This window comes from Callorhinchus milii, unplaced genomic scaffold (assembly GCF_018977255.1).
Source record: "Callorhinchus milii isolate IMCB2004 unplaced genomic scaffold, IMCB_Cmil_1.0 Scaffold5, whole genome shotgun sequence".
NCBI lineage: Eukaryota > Metazoa > Chordata > Chondrichthyes > Chimaeriformes > Callorhinchidae > Callorhinchus > Callorhinchus milii.
This window is the reverse complement of record NW_024704746.1, coordinates 64,389,806-64,411,738: the sequence shown is the minus strand read 5'-3', so window position 1 is coordinate 64,411,738 and position 21,933 is coordinate 64,389,806. Positions and strand designations below refer to the sequence as shown.

The following is a 21,933-nucleotide window of genomic DNA, read 5'->3' as shown; positions in this document are numbered from 1 at the left end:
TCATTGATTTCCATGAGAGGCTTTCACAACTCATGGCATTACATCATAACAGTCATCATCATTCCATCATTTGTTTTTTACTAAAAAAATGTCTTCCACTGTTCCTTTCCTCCCCCTGAGAAGTAGTCTCCTTTTCCTCATTCTGCTTTAATTAAAGTACTGTAATACTTTTTTCCTCCTTCCCCTTTTCTCAGTTTTTCTAAGATTAAAGTACTGAAGGATTATTTATGTCTCAACAAATATGGTTGTGTGTAAAGTGTGCATGTGTGTGTTGACATTTTTCCCTGTTGCTGTCAAATCGCATTATCAAAACTAACTAGAATATTTGTTCTGATGGGAGGTATTTGATTTCCGTTCTGCCTGTGGTAATGGCATATTCGGTGATTATGCATCACCATGGAGAGCAAATTATACATAACTCCTGAGGTAATGTCTTCCTCAGAGTTGTTTACTCGTAACATTAACCTCAGTTACGGTGCTGAAAGTTTAAGGCAACCACCTGTGAATAGCAGCTGCGCTGCCCTGTCCAACTGAAGGAAGAGTTAGAGCAACAGCAGGAAGTAACATCTATATAATCCATACACCACAAGGGAGCTTCTCACTTTTCTTAATTGGATTGTTTTTTGCACTTTGAGGAACTCAACAGTGATATTACCAAGGAGACGCTGCTTCATCATCATTCAATGAACTAAAACAGTTGAGAAAAATAGACAGTTACTTGCAGTGTTACAGAATCCCAACGTTTCACTATCTGGTGGTAGCCAGATAGAAAAACAAATGTGTTTGGGTCATGACTTAGCTCAGTTGATGGTGTTCTCCGAGTCAAAAGGTTGCAGGTTCAAGAATCACATTGGGACTTGAGCTCAGAGTCTAGACTGACATTGAACGTGACTTCCTTCACATGAGATGTTAAACCTGTTCATCAGTCATGAAACTTTGAAAAGAGAATGGAGTTTTTCTGGTCATTAATCTTCCATATGAACTAATTATTCACCTCATTTGCGGAACTTTGCTGTGTTTCTGCGTACAAAAAGTCACAATGTTGACAGTAATTACTTGTAAAGTGCTTTGAGATGTTTTGGTATAAATTGGTAATAATCCCTTCAAAAAAATAATAGGAATTGGGCACTCAATCCTGACTGTTTGTGAGACACTGCCTTGTGCAGTTGGCTGCCATGTTTCGTGCAATCCACTTTACAATATATTCTGAGACAATTTCAGAAGTCTCAATGGTATGATAGGGCACTATATGAAATGTAAGGATTATTATTATGTTATAAATTGCTATATAAAAAGCAAGACTTAGGAGAAGGGAAGCATGGTGGTGAATGGGTGGCAGGGCAATTCAGCTGAAGGTAGGGACAACAAAATCTGCCTATTCAGTAAGTTGTTACTGCACTAGTTGTCAGTGGTGTTGTTAGACTCCTAGGAATAGATTACCTGGTTGGCCTCCCAATTGGGGGAATGGTGCATTTAAAGGAAAAGTAAATTTTAAAAAGAATTGAAAATTAATCATCCGTTTTTAAGAAATCATTTAATTTACTTTATCACTTGCAATTCTGCAGACCCAAGTTTCAGTGCCACTCTCATGTGTTGGCACATTCCCCCCAAGGGATGAGTCAAATCACATCAGTCTCAGACACCCTTGCCTGGTGGCAGAAGGAAAATAGCTCCAGCGAAGGGCATCCATTCCTGTACCCTTCAAAAAACACAGCTCAGTTTCCACTGAGTAGTCTCCCGCCTGGAGTATCTGTCCTCCTAACAAGCAGAAGAGGATGAGTGCGAAAGCTAGAATTGCAATAGTTTAGCACTTTCTAGCAGACCACGAGAACACGAGAGAGGTCACAAGTAGTCACTCAATATTTTTATCATCTTCTGTTAATCCTCGTTTTTGACTTTAACGTTCCTTAGGGTTTTAGCTTCCTTTCTCGTTGACCTCTTGTGACTCTGTGAAATTATTGGCGTTATGTTCTACGGTTGATTCTCATTTCAGTTCTCTCTTGACACCCCAATCCTCATTTTTGACCCAGTTCTGTAGATTCTTGTACAAGGCCAGTTGGTTAATCTCTCCTAAACTCTTTGCAAATCCTCTCCAAACTTTTCTAATCTCCCTTTTTATGTCCCAGTTCATCCATTTTTGTGTACTTTACCTTGGTTTACCAGACTATCCTCCTGGAGGGGGAGGTAAGCAGAGTCTTCTTGGAGGTAAACTAGCTTCAAGGTGACTTCCTTGATAACGGAATGTCAGAAGGAATCAACCCTCTGTGGCGGTCTCAGTAGTCTGGTTCCTGATCTTGGCGGGTTTACAATACTCTAGTCTAAGGCACCACTCGTGATAGAACAACCAGCTTCATTCATCATGAGGACTTCGAGGAAGAGAGGGGCAGAGTTCTTCCTATTCAACTCCTGTTAGCCCTGCAAACAAAAGCTCTAAGTAGTAGTGTGATCCTAGCTGGACATACAATGGGAGTCAGACAGTGCTCTCAATGGAAAGCTGTGTGGTTTTAGCTGGCTGAACACTAGTAGTATCCACTATGTACACTCTAACGTCCCCAAGCCTTGGCTCTCACCAACCTGCACCTAATACTGAAATGTCTATGTGTATGTGACTTACATATGTGGAACTTTGTCTGATTTGGATACTCTAGAAGCACAGTGATCGGTTTCTGATTGTGAGACACCCAGCTCAACAAAAAACAACTTTGTTTATCAGCCATTCTCAAACCTGTTCTATTTTTTTGGTGATTTTACGATCATTTGGGGGTTTGTCAATCATTTCAGTCCTTGTTTAGGGCTGATGATGGATATTTCTCCCCTGGACCCCACATCGGAGTGGGGTGAGGTTAGTGGGATGTCTGGGAAGTTGTACCTCATTGAACAGTGGGACCAGTTGGACTGCTGTCAGTGTAATTGATTGTTACACTATGTACAGTATTACAGACAGGTGAGACCTGATGAGGCAGAACAAATCTGTACCTATTGTAGCTTCCGACTGAGATGCTGCAGCGGATTTGGGCGCCTGCTGCTGACACATTGATTTATATATTTGTGGCCAGTTCTTAATGAATAGTGCCCATCATGGGTCATTGGAAACCCTTCCTGGATAAGGGCTGTCAGGGCTCTGAGGGAAATGAATAATGCTGTAAAAACCTGTACGTGCAGATTCAGCAGAAGCCAGCATGCGGAGGGTGGTGGGAGGAGAAGAAATTCGGATACCTGAGTTGCAATCAAATGAAGCAATCATTCAATCTTTTCTGAAACCAACCATCTAGCAACAGGTGTCCAGTGGGCTACACAGCCTTTCAAGTGAGCTGCAGTTTTGTTTAAGAGCAATCAAAACTTTTGACAAGACTTTTCATGTGCAGCAGTTTCTGCCAAAATTTCTTAAAGAAGGAATCTGAGTAGGGATTCAATGCAGTGACTGGAAGCTTATCACATTGACTTGCAGGAACTCCATTCCAAGAGTACATTATGTTGGAGTAAACTTCCTACTAATCCGTATGACATAGTTTTCTTTAGGGTATTAAGGGATACAGTACAAGGGCAGATAATTGGACTTTAGTACAGATCAGCCATGATCTTATCGAATGGCAAAACAGGCTTGAGGGGCTGAATGGCCTACTCCTGTTTCTATGTTTTCACTATTAAAGAACCTTATTGAAAATGTCTACATATTATACCCTAATATCTTTTCTCAGCTTGCTGTATAATATGTCCAGTAGTGTCAAATTAAAGCGCTGATGTCTCATTGTATGTGTGCTTGACCCATTGGCTGCAGTGTTAAGTGGTACCAAAAAAACAGTTAATACTCGATGGTGTTCTAAAACATGTAGCAAACTATCTACGTTGGAGAATAGGAGAGGAAAAAAAACAACACTGATTAAGAACTGGACATGAAGATTGAAGTTTTTTTTAAAGATATATACATACTGTATCTTGATCAGGTAATTTAGCACAGATTCAAACCTGTACCTTTCTGCCTTTCTGATCTATACATCCTAGCGCTGCACCAAATGCAGCCGTTATCCATGAGACTCTCAAGGAGCTTAGCTTGAGTTTTGGAAGCCGGTAGATTGTGGGAATCAAGGAAGCAGAGAGGATGTGTTCCTGAGAGACATAGAGTTGATCAAAGATATATTCTCTTCTTTCAGAGCACAGTGGTTGTGGAGAAATCAATGCAGGACCTCGTGAACCTGATGCATGACCTGAGTGCTTACTCAGACCAGTTCCTTAACATGGTGTGTGGGAAGCTGCAGGAATACAAGGACACTTGCACTATAGCCTACAGGTATAGTACTGTCTATCTCTAAAAAAGCAAAGCCAATTGAATACTTTCATTGCTTTCCTCATTTTTGCATCATTATTGGCCTTGTATTTATTACATAAACTCTCCTGATCAGGCTTGTTGCACAGATTTACAGATACATATCACATCATTGAACTTGGTACTGGGTACTTTCCTGTATAGGTGACACTTTTCTCATCCTGTTTGACAATCGTATTGAGAAGGGAGTTTCTCCTGGTGTCCTGGCCAACAATCCCCCAAGTAAAACTGGCCATTCACTTCACGACTGTTTTTCAGACATTGCTGTACACAAATTGGCCGCCATGTTTGCACACACATACACTTTACAGTAAGTCCTGTGAACTTTGAGACTTTTTGAAAATATGATGATGCCCAAAAGCAAGGATTATTATATTATGAACAGCAACAGATTCATAGAAGTCATCTGGGCAAGTGAGACCAAGACTGTCACAGGTGGAGGGGGAGGGGGTCAACTGACTTACTTCATTGATTGACTCAGTCCCTTATTCAGTTGATAACATCTTTAGTACGCAATGTTCAAGCAAAAACGACCCGAGGATACATACTAAAGTTATTGAAAATGATTTTTCTTAAAGAGACACCTGTCATCATTGAATAAGTGTTTGTCAAATTATTTTGTTTCCAAAAAATGCACTGACTGAATTGATTATCGTATCACTTGCGTGTGACACCATGTGATGGAGCATTCGATTCTTGTAGCTGCTGTCCCTTCTGGAAGACAAAGACAGGTTTTCATGAGCCCCTGTGTAAAAGGGATCGTGGCCTGGCAGTACATTTTCAAGATGAAGTTCTTTCAGCAGGAGCCTGCAGTAAGGATGTGTGGACAGAAACCACGCAGTTCTCTTCTCTTCACCCATTTGGCATAAACCACAGAGAGTCACTCAGACAGAATGGTTTAGAACATGTCTTATATTCTTCTCTTCCTCTCTGTCATTTTACTTGCCAGTGAGACTGAGAGAATGGCCCATCAATATCATCTCTTACTGGAAGCGGGACTATCTAGGGATGTAAATGAGAGCAAGTAGGTGTCCATGCAGAACAAGGTGAAGAGCGAGGCAGGAATTTAGGCAGGTTGGAGGCGGGCAATGTGACGAGGATGAAGAAACACAATCTTGGTCGAGGATTGAATGTGACGAGGGAAGGAGAGCTGAGGATCAAAGTGAATGCTAATGTTACGCACTTGTTTGCTAAGTTAGAGTCCGAGGAGGATGGCTTCCATCTTTTCCATGTTCAGCTGCAAGAAATTGCAAGACCGACCATCAGACAGAGCAGCAATGAACCTTAAATCAGAAGTGCAAATGGAAAAGTAGATTACGGTATCATCTGCATACATGTGAATCCCTTGTCAGTGGATGATATGGTGCAAGTTTCACCTGGTTCTAGATTTATTCTATTAACATAGCATTTCATAGCATGCTGAAATTAAATGTGCTATGATAAGAGTGAATCAAGACCCATGTGGAATTTTATCCCACATGTTGCCAAGAGGAAGCATGTAGATGAAGAGGGGACAGAGGAGAAAGCCCCAAGATAAAAATAATAATAATCCTTGCATTTTATATAGCGCCTTATCACGTCTTTGAAACGTCTGAAAACGCTTCACAGAATATACCGGAAAGGGAATTGACTGTATATTTTGTGGGCGAAACGCGGCAGCCAATTGCGCACAGCAGCGTCCCCACAAACAGTCGTGGATTGAGTAACCAATTTATCATTTTTTTTAAGAATACGCCAGGTTCATAAACTAGAAGCATTGTCATAGAGCAAATCTGTAGCACTTTTCTTTAAAACCACCCTTTAATTCTTTTGGAGATCACTAAAACGTTATGTTACTTTTTAAAGTTTAGTTTAATTGTTAACTGCAAGTTTATAGATCTGATTGAAGGTTGTTAGCGCTGATTTAAAAAAAAATGTTCTCCCCTGTGTTGTGGAGCTGTCACGACTTCTGCTTAGCAGCTCTGTAGCACAGGAGGGAGCCAAGAGAAGAGCACGTCAAATCAGACCTAAGAGCACATGATCATACACCTTAGCTATTTAAGTAGTAATATATGTGTAAGTGAAGTGTACCAGGGGATTGCAAAATTGACCAACTGAAGGGCAAGAAGTCCTTCAATCGACCAGCCAGCCTGTCCCTGCTTTTCAGCTGCAATACATACACAGGTTGTTAAATTATATCTTCACAGGGTTGAAGCCCTTTTATAAATAATATGTTCCTTTTCTTTTTAACTCTCTTTTCACATCTATGATCGATGCATCATTTTTGTACCAAAAGTTCCGAGGGCTGTGTCAAATCTGCTTTATTTATTCTTCCCTGTTGAAGTACATAAGGAGAGCTAAGAGAAACTTCCGGATTGCTTAATAACAATAATAATCCTTGCGTTTGATATATCACCTTATCATGACTTCGAGATGTCACTGTACGTTTTGTGGGCAAAATGCGGCAGTCAATGTTGCACAGCAGTGTCCCACAAACAGTCGTGGATTGAGTGACCAATTTTTTGTAATTATTTTTTGTTGAAGGAATTATTACCCCGGGAAAAGCGATCCCTCACCAAACGACTAATAACCAGGTTCCTACTTACTGGAAGGCAAACAGAGGCATGTGGAGTAAGGAAACTTGCCCAATGTCCTGTTTTGTCCTACCGGGAATCGAACCCAGGTCTCTCGCTTGCGAGGCGAGCGCTCTAACCACTAAGCTACGTGCAAAAGTGTCCTGACTGCATTATTAAAGCATGAATAGGTGTCAATTTGACCAAGGTAGTCAGTTAATAAATAACAATGGGTTTACCTGAAAAAGTGAGAATATGATCTTCCAATGAGTACTCTATTCTCAACATAATATATTCTTCCAGGTTCTTACGCACTGTTTCATGTCAGACACCCAGCCGACCAAAACAAAATGGTGCAATGCTCTGTTACAAGTTTGATCTTCATTATTATTCTACACTTGCACTCATTTATACTTGCTCAGTGCTGTTAAATTATAGATTCACAAAGTTGACGCAAACAAGTCGCTTCATAAAGAACGGTTTTGCATACAAATGTGGGACAGGCAGCAATCTTTAGAGCTTATTGTGACTGTGTTATATTGTCTGTTTAGTTGTTTACGCTTACTCCATTGCACCGTTAAACCCTGCTCAATTGGCCTGTTTTGTGCTTGTTCTATTGCACTGTTGATGGACACAGGAAGGATCAGATGCAGATTACATTCTTTGTACAGTATAACTTCAGTATTCCTAGATCACTTGTGTCATGGGATAAATATAAAGCAAAAGCTTCATGGATGAAGGCCACTACTCCCCAAAGCTTTGGAACTCTCTCCCCCAATACTTCTGCTTTGCCTCCTCCTTCCCCTCTTTTAGATCATGACTGTTGACTTACACTTCGACTGTGCTTACAGTCACCTCCTTCCCCAAGGCTCAGCGTCAGGCTCCAACACTATTAAGCTCTCTGAGACCCTGTCCCACGTGAAGGGCTCCATGTAAATGCAGGTTATTGTTGTTGAGGTAGCTGATCACTATTTCAGTGCATCTATCCAGGGAGCTAGTGTGCACTTCATTCCAGACATAGGGAAGTTTCCATGTATTTGCGGCAAACATATGTGGAAATGCAACTGATTTGGATACTCTCATAGCATGGTGATGTGTTCCTGCATGTGTCAGACATCCAGCTGACCAAAAAAAAATTGTGCTTATTCCTGCTAAGTATATCATTCTCAGGTGAGGGCAGGAACGCCCCCAGCTCTAATGCCAAGTTAAACAACAACAAGTTACATTTGCACATCGTCTTTCACGTCAGGAGGACTGCCCAAAGCGCTGGGCAGTCAGGGATCCGCACTTGACAGATCAGAGGTTTTTTTTAAACAAGAAATGCCTAGAGCTTCGAGTTAAGCTAGCAGATGAAGACTAGCCAATTTGTACCAGAGGACCGTGACAACAGCAAACTTGTCCTACAACATGCCATTGTGCAAAGATGAGGGAGAATATTGGAATCTGTATTTAACGACAGAGGAAGTCGAAAGACCTTTGGAAGTCACACAGCACCTTTTGGTGTTTCCTACCACATCAAAATGTTACTTCACATACACACCTATCTTTATGTAAGACCAGCACTGAGTAATTTGTATGAACGTACATTATTTATGGAACAGCTGACTACGAGTCCCAAAAAAAGATTGTCAGTAATTAAAGAGCTAAACTGGCGTTTTGTTCTGAAGCATCCGAAATTCGAAGCCCTAGGCATTTCTTGTTTAAAAAAAAAACCCTCTGATCTGGCAGTGTTGACTGAAAGGGATTTGATTCCTATTCCCTTTCCAGCAGTGTGTTTTTCTGTATGTATGTCGCTGTCACCCAGGCTCAGTGTAGACATCTGAGTTCCCTTCATTCCCAGCCGAGTTGCCAGACAGCAAACAAGCCAGAACCAGCATCCCAGGACTGTCAGCAGATCTTCCAGCTGAGTGAATAAACTACAAAATAATATCACATAATGCTCCACCAGTGGCAGGTGTTGTATGAATAAAAACTCCTGGACTGCTTTAGTCGGAGGTTCTTTCCCACTGATGCTGAATCACCTGATCAGGTGTCGTACTTAGTTCGATCCCCCAGAGCCTGAGGGTAAATAGCTGAGCAGATGGATCCATCCTTGGGCTTCTGAGCACCAGGGGAAAGAAGGGCTGTAGTTTTTTTGTTAAATAATTCATATCATTTACTTTGTTAAATCCAATTAGGAATCATGACATTATTGGGAACCCAGTGGATTTCATGTTACACCAATATTAGAGCCTATTATACTGTAATATTATTACAAAAAAGTAGTCAGTGGTGTCAACCCATTGTGCATTCCGATGTGTTGTCATGGAAACTTGGAAAATCGATTAACGAAGCTGGACATCATGATTACAGCCAAACATTGGGGTCTATTATGCGTCATGTGTAACCAGCTATTTTAGGCGCTGTGTGCAGTTACAGCTGTCCTTAATTATGTCATTAACAACCCACAAAAATAATTTGTTAATTATGTCGTTAACATCCAATTGTTCCATTGGTTGTTAATTACATATTAAAGGGCTCCTGTAATTTCCTCTGTACACACGGTTTACACGTGGCTCATAATAGCAGACATTTACAGAATGGGCATTATGTGGTCTCGGCTTGGCTCAGTTGATAGCACTCTTTTCTCTGCGCCAGAAGGTTATGGATCCCTTGTCAGGTCTTGAGCTCATAGTCTAGGCTGACTCACCGACGTAATGCAATGGTGCTGCACTTCGGTTGAAATGTCAAACCAAAATCCCCTCTGCCTCTGCCCTTAAAGTTCCCATGGCACTGTTCAAGCTTCACTTGAATGTTGTTATGGGAATTTGCAGTCCACACATTGGCTACAAAACCAGTCACTAGTTTTCAAAGTATAGCACTGAAATATTTTGAGATGTTTTAGTTAGAGTCGAAAATTTGTTTGGATCAGTCTGGTGTACTGCACATCATCACAGTTAAGAGTATTCAACAACAACTTGCATTTATATAGTGCCCTTCACGCCAGGCGGGGTCTCGGAGCGCTTATTCTAACCAAACAGAGTTCCACATGGCAATTCCCATGTCTGTAATGGAATCTTTCTCCCCGCAGGGACACACTTCCAGAGAGCATCAGGTGCAGGTTGACACAAGTCAAGGTTTGGGGACCCCAGGGTGTGAGTTGGGGTGACTGCTGGAGTTTAACCAGCTAAAACTGCATAGTAGAAGAAATAGAATTTCTTACGATACCTTCAGCATGACCCCGATACCTAGCTGAAGGAATTACTGAAATATTTATTGCGTTTCAGCAGAAGGATCCAGTTCTTCATTAATTTTATAAAGCGTGATTTACTTGAAATGTTTGCTTAATTTTCCAACAAGATTAATAGAGACAATTTTAATTTCAGCTTCCCTTCTTTGTGTATATAGAATTTAGCATTGGGTCGTCAACTGAAAAGGAGATACAGGACTAGGGAGATTAAATACATGGAATGGCCAGTACTTTGAGACTAGATGAAGGCGCCATAGATACGAAGAGGAATTGTGAAATGTTGACATTTAATAATAATAATCCTTGCATTTGATACAGCGCCTTATCATTTTGTTTAGACATTTCACAGTGCTTCACAGAATATATTGTAAAGTGGAATGATTGTGTATTTTGTGGACGAAACATGGCAGCCAATTGCGTACAGCAGTGTCCTCAGAAGCTTTGTGATGAGGAAAACTGAGGTGAATTGCTTTCCTTCTTTGGCAAGTTGTTGCATTTATCAACCTGAATAATAACAGTGAGTCTATCCAAACCTCTCCAAACCTCTCCAATACTACACAATGCCAACTACATACTAACAGCACCATTGATAAGTCTGCTCTGCCGATCGAATTCCAAAATTCTCTTTCCTTCCCCAATACTCTTCTAATATTGCCTAAAATGGAAATTTGGCCCATGTTTGCTGCATCCAATAAATACTGGAGATGTGACGCATAGATGGATTAACTACTGCACCTGCATTTCAGTGTGCTTCATAGAGTTTACACGATTTTAGCTAACATATAGTAATTTGCTGACAAGGATCACAAAGAAACTAAACTTGCTACATTCCTGACCAGGCAGTTGTGAAGTAATCAAACCAAGGGAGGAAATAGGATTGGACTGGATGACTAAGTAAAGAAGTGAAGGGTCGATATCTGTTTAAGGGCAGGATTGAAGGTTATAAGGATGAACAAAGATAAAGCTGATAAAAAATACATTAGAGTCCAGGGTTCCAGTTCTCTCGGGAATGTGGGGAGTGGAACTGGTTGCTTGAATCATTTTAGATTGTGATATTAAATCGTTAGGATTTTGAGCATAGTATCCTTTTACATTTGAAGATGGGTTTAAGATTTACCTACATAGTGGTTTTACTTCCCACAGGAGTTTAGGTGAGCCCCAAATCAAGACTGATAATCATTCTAGTGCAGTACTGGAAAAGTGTTGCATTCTTGAAGGTGCCATATTTTGAACACATTATACCAAGCCCTACCCTCCCCATCCACTCTACGTTCAGCTGTATACTAAAGATTCTATATCACTAGAAGAAGAGTAAAGTGTTCTTCCAGTAGTCAACATCCCCTCATAAATTTTGTTTAAAAAAACTTAAGGAGCCATGTCTACCCTCTGCTTTGCAAATTTAGGCTTGCTACACATCCCCTGCCCCCTCAGGAATTGAGCCAACCATCAGCAGTCGAGCCTTCAGTCACTATGCCTCCAACATCTAGAACTTCCTCCGTCTACCCCTCCAACTCTCGATCTGTCAAAATCACCTAAAAACCTATCTTTTACTGTGTGTACAATCATCTCCTCCTTCTCTCCCAAACCCCTTCAAGCGCCATCTCCGTAAGGCACTCCAAGACTTAACTATGTGAAGGGTGCCATAAAGCTGCCAGGTGTAATTTGTGGGAGACTGCTGGTGCAGATAAACTACCACACTTACCTATCTAATTAAACTCCCTACACTTCCAAATAATACATTGAGAGAAATGCAATAAGATGCAACAAAATGCATTCCCCAGTGCTGTATATCATTTCTAACTCAGATACCACATGACAGTCTCCCAGTCTTCTTGTGGTGTTGCTTTGTGACTGGCTGCACAGAATAGTTGAGAGTAGCCAAAGTTGCCACCTGTAAGTTTCCCTCCTCCAATGTGAGAAAAGCCCTCGCCTCCACTTGACAAGTAGCTTACCTTGTAAAGGACCTTGGGTCTTGGTTCCAATATCCTCCATCCCATGACTCAATAATAATAATAATCCTTGGACTTGATATAGTGCTTTTTCTTCAAGACATCTGAAAGCACTTCACAGAATATACTGTAAAGTGAATTGATTGTATATTTTGTGGGTGAAACACCGCAGCCAATTGGACACAGCAATGTCCCACAAACAGTCGTGAATTGAGTGACCAATTTTTTTTTAATTAAATTTTTTTGAAAGGATTATTGCCCCCAGAAAAGCGATCCGCCAATCGACTAACAACCGGGTTGATACTTACTGCGAGGTAAACAGAGGTGTATGGAATAAGGAAACTTGCCTAAGGTTTCATCCTGCCTGGGACTCAAACCCGAGTCACCTTGCTTGCGAGGCGAGTGCTCTAACCACTAACACTCCACACGCCAAGGTCCCCATTTGCTGAACCACTAAAAACCTTTTATTGGATTTTTAAGTAAGACCGGATCTGATGATTCTAAATCAGACTCCTGGGTCGCCAAAATATAAAGTAGGAATTTGTCAAAAACGTGCCTTGCATTGTCTGCTTTTGGTTAAGAGCCCAAGAACTTACTGAAGCATTTCACAGCTTGTGATGTAGTGTGGAAACAGCTCCCCCTCAGGCACGCAAGGTATCTTGTCACAGCTCCTAACAGTGCAGACAGTGCGCCAAATGGAGCAGAGAAAGAAAACGTATTGAATTAAATAAAACAAAAAGGGCTGCAGGACTCGACAGCTACTCCCAACAAGTAACCATTATATCAAACTGAGTGAACAAAAGAAGGAACAAAACAGACTCACTTGTCCGTTCTCCTGGGTTAATGAAACTATAAAAGGGAAAAAACAATGAAATGGATAGGTTGTGAAATATGAGCTGAAGGAATACTTTAGTTATTACACTGTTGTGCATTTTATTACAGTGTGAAACTAGAGTTTTTTTTAAAAAAAGATTGCTAGCATATTAAAACGTCTGGGTTGAGAGCAGAATTTGTCAGTTTTTTTCCACATTAGGGAATTAATAATCCTTCCATTCTATATAGTTCTTTTCGCTTCAGAAGAACGTCTCAAAACAACAAAAATTACATTGCAAATATTTTACAGGATTTACTGTAAGGTGCACTAATTATTTTTTAGGCAAAGTAAGCAGACAGTTTGCACACAGCAATGTCCCACGAACATGAAGTGAATTTTATCTGGGGGGTTGTTGGCCAGGATCTTGAGACATTCTCTTCTCTTTTATCGAATATCAGAGATAATCTTGAGTTTAACCATTCTTATGTGAATGAAATTAGCCATGTTTATGGGCTGCACTGTGTTTCCTTGAGTGTGAGCAGGCGCTTGATACACTTTAGATTGAATATTTCAGTCTTCCAATGATCTGAACTTCAAGTACAGAAACATGAACCATCGAAGAGAAAACACCCTCAACATTTAGACTGGAATGCAGCCCACAGTTATCCATGCTATATCTGAGGCCACTATTTTACTGGGTTTTTGTAATATTACACACCATGTGCAATTACATTTGCAGTTCTTGGATGAAAAATGCAATTATAACATGATTGACTTAACTTGCAGTCACACCAGTTGATGATTATTGACAGATCATGGAGATGAAACACTCAGTATAATGGTTGGGTCTAAAGAGCGCCCGAAGATTTCAGATGCCTCCTGTGTAGTGTGTCGGAGCAGATTGCCAGATGCTATTGTCATTGCTAAGAAAGGCCTTTCAGTGCTGCTGCACAAGACACTATCTTACAATCATTTATTTTTCATCCAGTTGTCTTTTAGGCCGTTTTTCCATCATTACAAAGTGAACGTAAGAAATTGAATTATAATCTTTATTTTGTTCGTGCAATGTTTTCTACATATATAATAATAATAATTGTATTTTATGTAGCGCTATATCACGTCTTCGAGACGTCTCAAATCGCTTCATTGAATACACTGTAAAGTGAATTCACAATTCTACCAATGATGCTCACTTAACACAATCGTAGTTAACATAGTTTGGATAATTGGTCTGCTGTGGGGGGTGGGGTGGGAGCTAAATGTGTTTATTGTTTTGTTCATTAAATGGGAAAAAAAACTATCCAGTATTCGGACTCAAGTACTACCTGAAGTACGCTTGAAGAAGATGAACGCTGTTTAATTAGATCTCTCTCTTCTCAATGCAGGAGTATAGTTCAGTCAGAAGACAAGCTCATCATAAGTGCTTCTTGGGCAAAGGACGAAGATATCAGCCGACTGCTGACATCCCTTCCCAACTGGACAAGCATGGCCCAGCCGCGACAGCTCAGGCCTAAACGAGAAGATGAGGAAGATCTCACCAGGTAGACCGTCAATTAAGACTTTCGCACTCAACTCAGACTCCCGAATGTGGGATTGTTTGATGTCCCAAAAGGAGGAGAGAGGAGCTTAATGGCTTCGAGACAGTCCAGCTGTCATCTGGCAGAGAAAGATGAAAGTTCTTTCCCTTACTCTAAAAGTGGCAATTGTCCAAAAAAAAAGTATTCGAAAATTGCAGTGGGTTCAGAGTATTTCTGCTGTTTTCTTCAGTACAAAGTGCAATTGCCATTTTAACCCTTCCTGTGGCACGGTTGAAGTGTATCATCCACACGTGATGGGCTACAGCTCCAGAGATGAGAAAAATAGATGTGCTGTAGTCCTTTGTAAACTGATGCGTGAAACACATCAAAAATTGACCTGGTTATATTTATGATGGGGCCAGGTTACTCTTTCTAGTTCCGTTGGCTGAAAAGGCAGGCATTGGATCCGTTTTTCAACCAGTTGTTCCCAAAGTCCTCCCACAATAGACAGTGGGACCCAAATCACAGGAGAAAAGATAAAATTAAATAGTTTTAAATTAACTTCAATTCAGAAAAATGTAATGGGTAAATCACACGGCACACAGCGATTATGTACATTTGATCAAATCCTTCTAGTGTATCAACACAACCGTTTTCCCATGGTTGGATATTTCTTAAATGATTTAGCTGTCGATATGCCATGGAAACAGGCCATTCAGCCCAACTAGTTCTTACCAAAATTTGCACTTGCCTTTCACATGTTCAACAGGTTGTCTGGCCAAAGACACTTTCACATGACGCATATCGGGGAGCCCATAATAAGGCAGTAATTTAATCGTTTGGCTCATGTGATATCATAAAGCAGAATGAAGCTTGAATAGTTCCAGATGTTGTTTGGCCCCAAGATAACAGAACAGCTTATACTACTCATTCCCTACCATCTGGAATCATCACCAAGTGACTTCTGTGTAGTCAGGAGTGATCAGCAACCTTTTTGATCACACAGCAGAGATGAATGGCCAAGGGTTGGGTTTCATTTCGTTGATCCTGGATGCCAATCAGAAGAGATATTCGATAACGGAAATGAACCCAGCAGCAATCCAGCAGGCTTTCAGATCAAAACTAGCGGCAATCCATTGAGCTGGGGGAGAAGTTTGTAGGTGATTAACAGGAAATAATTCTGTCAGTGTATTTAAAACTACCATAAAAGTAGTCACATAATTAACCACAGGGAATGCGTTTAATTATGTGACCGCTACATGTCGGACCTGGTACAATAAAGTCCTGGTCGTGATCAGCATCAGATTTGAGGCGAGCATCTGAATTGTTTCCTTATCACGTGTTGCTGAACGACCAGTCAAGGCCCAACATTTCTCATTGCCCAGCTGTTAACGCTGTGTATGTGCAACGAGGAACAAATAGGTGGTCAGGGAGCTGATCACAAAAAATGGGCCATAAGTGGCATCAGTCATCCAGCAGAATTAAGTGGGTAAACATAGGTGGCATCCTTTTGGCAAGCTTATAGTTTTGCTGATCTTCCCCCACCCACCCCAGCAAAAGCTTCCTGGAAAAGAAATATAGAAAGTACATGATCTACAAGAAAAACTTGCATTTACATAGCGCCCTTCACATGGGGTAGCGTCCCGGAGATCTATAATAAGTAGTTTACAGAATTTGACATGTTCTCCCTCCTCCCCCCACCACAGAAAGTGATGACAATTACAAATGTCCCCAAGAGCATGTCGTATTTTACAAGGTCACAGGGTCAGGAGTAGTTTGATCATCACAAAACGCACACACACGACAGCACAGTGACTTACATTTCTCCTTCTCTCACTCGGGCCATCCTTCCATTTATCAACCTGTCACAGCCTGAAATAGAAATCTCTTTGAACTGTTCAGAAAGGCACAGAGTAAAAGTGATTAATCGTACTTGCTGACATGATGTGGCTCTATTTTATTCGGGGACAGTGAGAATATTGGGGGGGGTGGGGTTGCGAGCTAAAGGTTAAATGGCTCTGGCTAGCCCAGGCCAAGTGTTAGATCAACTCCCCATTGTTAGTAAGTTGTCAGCAATTTTTGTTTTAATATGATTGAGGGCTGCAGGGCAGTTGCTAATATGCTAATTGATGTGCACTGCTCCACTCTGCTTGCAGTCTATCTGTGCCAGTTATTTTCCTCCACTTTTAGATCACTAAAGCAACTGATACACTCACCATACCAAAGGTCACTCGTCATAACAATAAGCATCTTGCAGTAGGACAACAGCTGACCAAATTCATTAGCTGAGTCTCTGCGGAGCCAGAGCAAACAGCGTCACTGTTAATCCCGAAAGTTGCAGTAATATGGATTTATGACAGAAAAAAGGTTATTCCTCCACCTTTGACCTATTAAAAAGCTGTTTGCACCTTATATTTGCTCCAGTTCCCCTTATTTGCTGACTTTACAGCTTATCAATCTTCAGTTGGGAATTTGCCAAAGCAATCCTCTCGCTCAACAGAATTGCAAATTGCAAAAATTGCAATTGAAAAATACAGTCGATGTTTTCAAATAGTTTATCTTTTCTGTTGGACTTTAGTTCACTGGCATGAAGATTCATATTCATGACTCGCTTATGGCTAATTGAAGCTAATTCTCTCAACACCACAGCACAAGAGGCAGTAAATGAACTTGAAAGCCACCTGTCTGGGGCAAGGCGGCAACTCATTTGAACGCTGGCATCAGTTGAGATGAAGCTTTTCAGCTTCAACGAAAAGGCCTGATTGTGCCAAATCGATCATCACATTGAGTTGATGGACTTTGTAATGTCCTACAGATGTTCCCCTTTTTTTAACCTCTTCTTCCAGCAAACCCGACAAATGTTCTAATATCTCTGTTCCTTTTCTGCCTCGGGTGGAATATTTTTTTCTAGTACTCATTTCAGAATGCAAGGAAGAGCGTAGGCACTCAAAAGCTACTGATGAATTTGGTTTAAGGAACTCAGACACCAGATCAGAGTATGCCTCGTCACACAGCAGAATGCTTGTAGATGTATGTTCCACCTCTTTAACATCCTGCTTCCTCATTTGGCTACCTCCGCACATCGACGGGATTGGAAGAACAGATATGTTCCAGAATCAAGGAGAAACGCAAGATTTATTGGCTCTTTTAAAATGTTTGATACTGATACTCTCATACCCCAACACTTTATTTTGTCCTCAGTGATACTCAAATGATAAGAATATTCCCTCATCTTCGGTGGCGGGGAGGGTTACTTCAGAGTGGCTTTTCTGTAACTTCTGTGTTTGTTTTATTGAATTGCCAGCTAGTTCAATTGATTTTAGCAACATGGGCGCTCTATAATCCAGTTTTTTTTTTGGAATCATTTAAGAACATAACATAAGAATTTGCTCGGCAAAAGAAGACCAAGGTTCACCTCCCACCATCCTGATGGTGGCATGAACATGCCATGTCCCAACCTATATAATGTATCCCGAGATATTATTTTCTCACAGAAATTTATCGAATTTGTTCTTGAAACAAATTGTAAAATGTTTTCAATATTGATTATATTATGTTATGTTCAGATCTTATTTCCTTGTGCAAATGAGTCATTTATTTTAAAATGTATGTTATACGCAGAGCTGCCAATGCTAAGGAGTCGGAGGTCCTGACAGGAAATTTAGGTGACAAACTGATACCACAGAACGAGATCCTTCGAGACGTCAGTGACCTGAAAGCCTTGGCAAACCTGCACGAGAGCCTGGAATGGTTAGCAGGCCGGTTAAAGAGCTTCTTTTCCAGTCTACCTACAGCGCAGTGTAAGTTTCTCTCCCTCTTATGAAATCCTCATTGATTTAGATCAGCATTGATATGTCCCATTTGTAGTACAGAAGTAAACCAAATTAAGATTAACTTCATACTAACGTAAATGGCTCTGCTTCGATTCGAGGCTCCTTCACACTCGTGCAGAGATAATAATTCATGTCAGTGAAGCTTTAGTCTTTATTTGTATTGCTTACACCTTTTTGTCACTTTGAAATGTAAGTGATAAAATGCGGGCGCTAACTCTAGAATGACTGGATACAAAATCTCTGCTGCTGTGAGTTCTAAACTCTCATTATCAATTCAACCGCTTCTTTTTGCTTGGGGTACAGTTCTCCCTGTTTTACCCCTCCTACCCCTACACATGTACCAGTACTGTAACAATACTAATAATAATCCTTATATTTGATATTACATCTTCCGTGCCAGGAGGATACGTCAAAAGTACTTCACAGGGTTTTCTGTAAAGTATAGGGTTCTGAGATGCTACCTTGTGTGAAGGGAGCTATATAAATGCAAGGTGTTGTAGTGACTATGTTAGAGATGAATACGACAGGCAATTTTGCACACAGCAATGTCAAAAGCCAAAGAAATTTCTCATTCCACGCTGTGTAGATGGATACCATGCACATAATTTTGTATGTCTTACCAACGTGAAAGGCCCTATATGAAGCTGGTTTGTTGTTGTTATTGTTTTACTCCCTGGGGTGCTTGTCTAAATTTACTGCTCTGCTATTAACTCTCTGTGGCTGATAGCTCGGGCTGCTTTTTGGCTGAAGTATGCCCACACACTTTGCCACTTTCACAGTAGCTGCAGGTGATACTGTCAGCCACAGAACAGATCAACTTCAAGGCAGCCACTGAGGGAGGACAGGGCGTGGGTAAATGACCGAATAAGACCAGGCTCTTTTTTGGCCAGCACATTGTACATTAGTGGAAAGGACTTGCATCAGCTGTTGGAAATAGGATGAACTAAACTTTGGTGCACAATGTGTCAGCACAGGAGTATTATGCACCACGTGTTATCCATGTGTGTAGAGATAATTACAGGTGTCCTCAATTCTTAATGAAATTAATTGATAATTATATAATAAACCCATTTCGCTGGATGTTAATCACACACTCAAATTGCATTTATACCTGCCGCATGATATCCGTGGGTTTACACATGGTATACTCATGGCCCAGACTACACCCCATCAGTTTAAGTCCTTTAAAAAGAAACTGCAGTGATATCAGGTTCAGAGAATTGAATATTAGAGTTAAAAAGTCATTGATAATCAGATTCTTTGCCGTACACTAGATCTAGTCCTTTTGAACATGGTTCAGTGCCATCGAGAGTGAGATCCTCGAGTCTCTGTTCAATCACCTGTGTGGGGGGGTGAGTCAGAGAGAAATTTTAGACTTAATTAGAACTGGATGTTTGCTTATCTCTAGTGCTTAAATGATTCTAGCAGTGCAAACCATGCAAATCATGTATAATGTGCTGGAATGGGGTGCGTTTCCTCGATCCGCGTTTTAAATCAATAAAGCGTTCTTGCTGGCAAAGTCTGCCAACATTGCGATGACTGGCAAGTCATCTGGAGAAATTTCTTTCATGGAAGCTTGGCTGGAAATGTCTTCACTTCAATAAATATAAGGAACAGAAGACATCGACATTTTCTTGGCATATTTACCACCACTCTCTTAAAACCGATTAAAAACTCAATAGCCCATTACTGTGTGCTTGCTATAATTAACATTAATTTAAAACAGAAAAGCTAATAGGAGTGCTTTATCACCAATAACCGTGACTGCACTGTTCATTATTACTGTTTGCCAAGCTGATGGAAGTCTTAGCTGTCGTCTTATCTTGAGTTGCTTGAAATTGGATTTCATTTTATTAGGTTATTCAGAAAAGAAAAATGATTTTTTTTTAAGGCTTCGCAAGTCATTTTCTTCTTCCCCTAACGTAAATTACAATAAATTAGAACCTGCAGTAATAACCCTTTTAGTGCAAAGCAGTGCTATTTTAGTTAATGTTCTTGATCATAACAATTTTTGTGAGTCAGAATTGTTATTTTGCAATGCCATCGTGCAGTGTCCCAGGTAGGAACATGGGAACATGAGTAGGCCATTCAGCCCCTCGAGCCTGTTCCACCATTCTATGAGACCATGGCTGGCCTGTACCTCAACTCCATTTACTCGCCTTTGCCCCATATCCCTTGATACCCTGAACTAACAAACATCTATCCACCTCAGTCTTGAAAATTTGAATGGATCCAGTATCCACATCCTTTGGGGGGAGAGAGTTCCAGATTTCCACTAATCTTTTTGAGAAAAAAGCTTCCTGATTTTGCTCCTAAATGGCCTGGCTCTAATTTTAAGATGATGCCCCCCCCCCCCCCCCTCCCCTGTTCTGGATTCCCCCACCAGAGGAAATAGTTTCTCTGTGGCTATCCTGTCGAATCCCTTTACCATTTTAAACATCTCAATCAGATCAGCCCTCAACCTTCTAAAATCAGGAAAATACAGACAAGGTTTATGCAACCTGCCCTCGTAATTTAACCGTTTAAGCCCTGGTATCATTCTGGTGAATCTATGCTGCACCCTCTCCAGAACCAATTCCTGAGGTGTGGTGCCCAAAACTCCAGATGGGGTCTGATCAAAGTACGTTGGCTAGTGAGGAAGGTTAGAGTTATAGAAAAGACATGTTTTAAAAGAAAATACGTGAAATCTGGATAATTCACTACTCCAAGGGAAACGAGCTCAGCGATGAGTTATCTAGAATGGAACGGTAGACATAGGTGTACTCCCCAGCCACAAGGGGGTGCTGTGACTGGTGTGGGCGCTCAGCGGAGGTTGGGGTCACATGCTCAGATGCATCGCAGAGGCCTCTGGTCTATACGAGGACCGCCCCTGTCACAGGATAGGCCGGGCGGCCATGGCGAGGTTCCTGTTTAAAACTGGTTTAGAAGATTATTTGTCCAGATCCTGTTTGAAACTGTTTTTGAAAGCTGGACGAGAACAGTCAGCAATACAAGAGTTAAAGGTCTTTGTTTCTTTGGTGGATTTCTGATCTGACTTTGATGGGACAACAAATTACCCACATCAATGAGCTTCTGGCTTCTGTCGGATCACTGATTTCTGTACAGAGAGAGCCTTTACCATCTGAGTAACACAAATCATCCCATATTGATACCACATTTCCTTTCGACGTGAACTTTGGCTATCAAATAAGTCTCTCTGGGCCAGCTATACTTTGCTGTGAGCTATTGCAATTCTGATGCTGGATGTTATAAAGAAGTTCTATAAAGTAGAACGAGAAAAAGCTTTCTTTGCAATTTACCGCCTCCTGAAGGTATTTAACTCATTTTTTATTTTTCACTGAATTAAGGTTCCCTGACCATCTGGTATCTCGCCTTAGATTCATGTGTGAGACTTGATTGTGTCAGCAGGCTTTTTGACCACAAAGGGAAACCGAATCCTGTCCTCAGCCAATATCCCCACAGGCATCACCTCCCCCACCCAGTAGAACTCACTTCATAGCAATCCTCTGAAGCGCTTTGAGATATTAATAATAATAATAATCCCTGCATTTGATATAGCGCCTTATCACGTCTTCGAGACGTCTTAAAGCACTTCGCAGAATATATTTTAAAGGGAATTGACTGTGTATTTTGTGGGTGAAACCCGGCAGCCAATTGTGCACAGTAGTGTCCCACAAACAGTCGTGGATTGAGCGACCAAATTTTTTATTGTTAT

The 21,933-nt window shown here is 41.0% G+C and overlaps 1 protein-coding gene across 2 annotated transcripts in view; it reads left to right on the top strand.

Annotated features, from left to right (window-relative positions):
• The window catches only part of exoc4 (exocyst complex component 4), a 216,550-nt gene that overhangs the window by 178,697 nt on the left and 15,920 nt on the right, over nucleotides 1-21,933 (top strand). For both annotated transcript variants that reach the window (XM_007890836.2, XM_007890835.2), the window contains exons 11-13: nucleotides 4,152-4,288; nucleotides 14,254-14,409; nucleotides 18,007-18,185. In XM_007890836.2, the coding sequence (XP_007889027.1) occupies nucleotides 4,152-4,288; nucleotides 14,254-14,409; nucleotides 18,007-18,185 (472 nt within the window). The remainder of the gene's footprint in view (nucleotides 1-4,151; nucleotides 4,289-14,253; nucleotides 14,410-18,006; nucleotides 18,186-21,933) is intronic.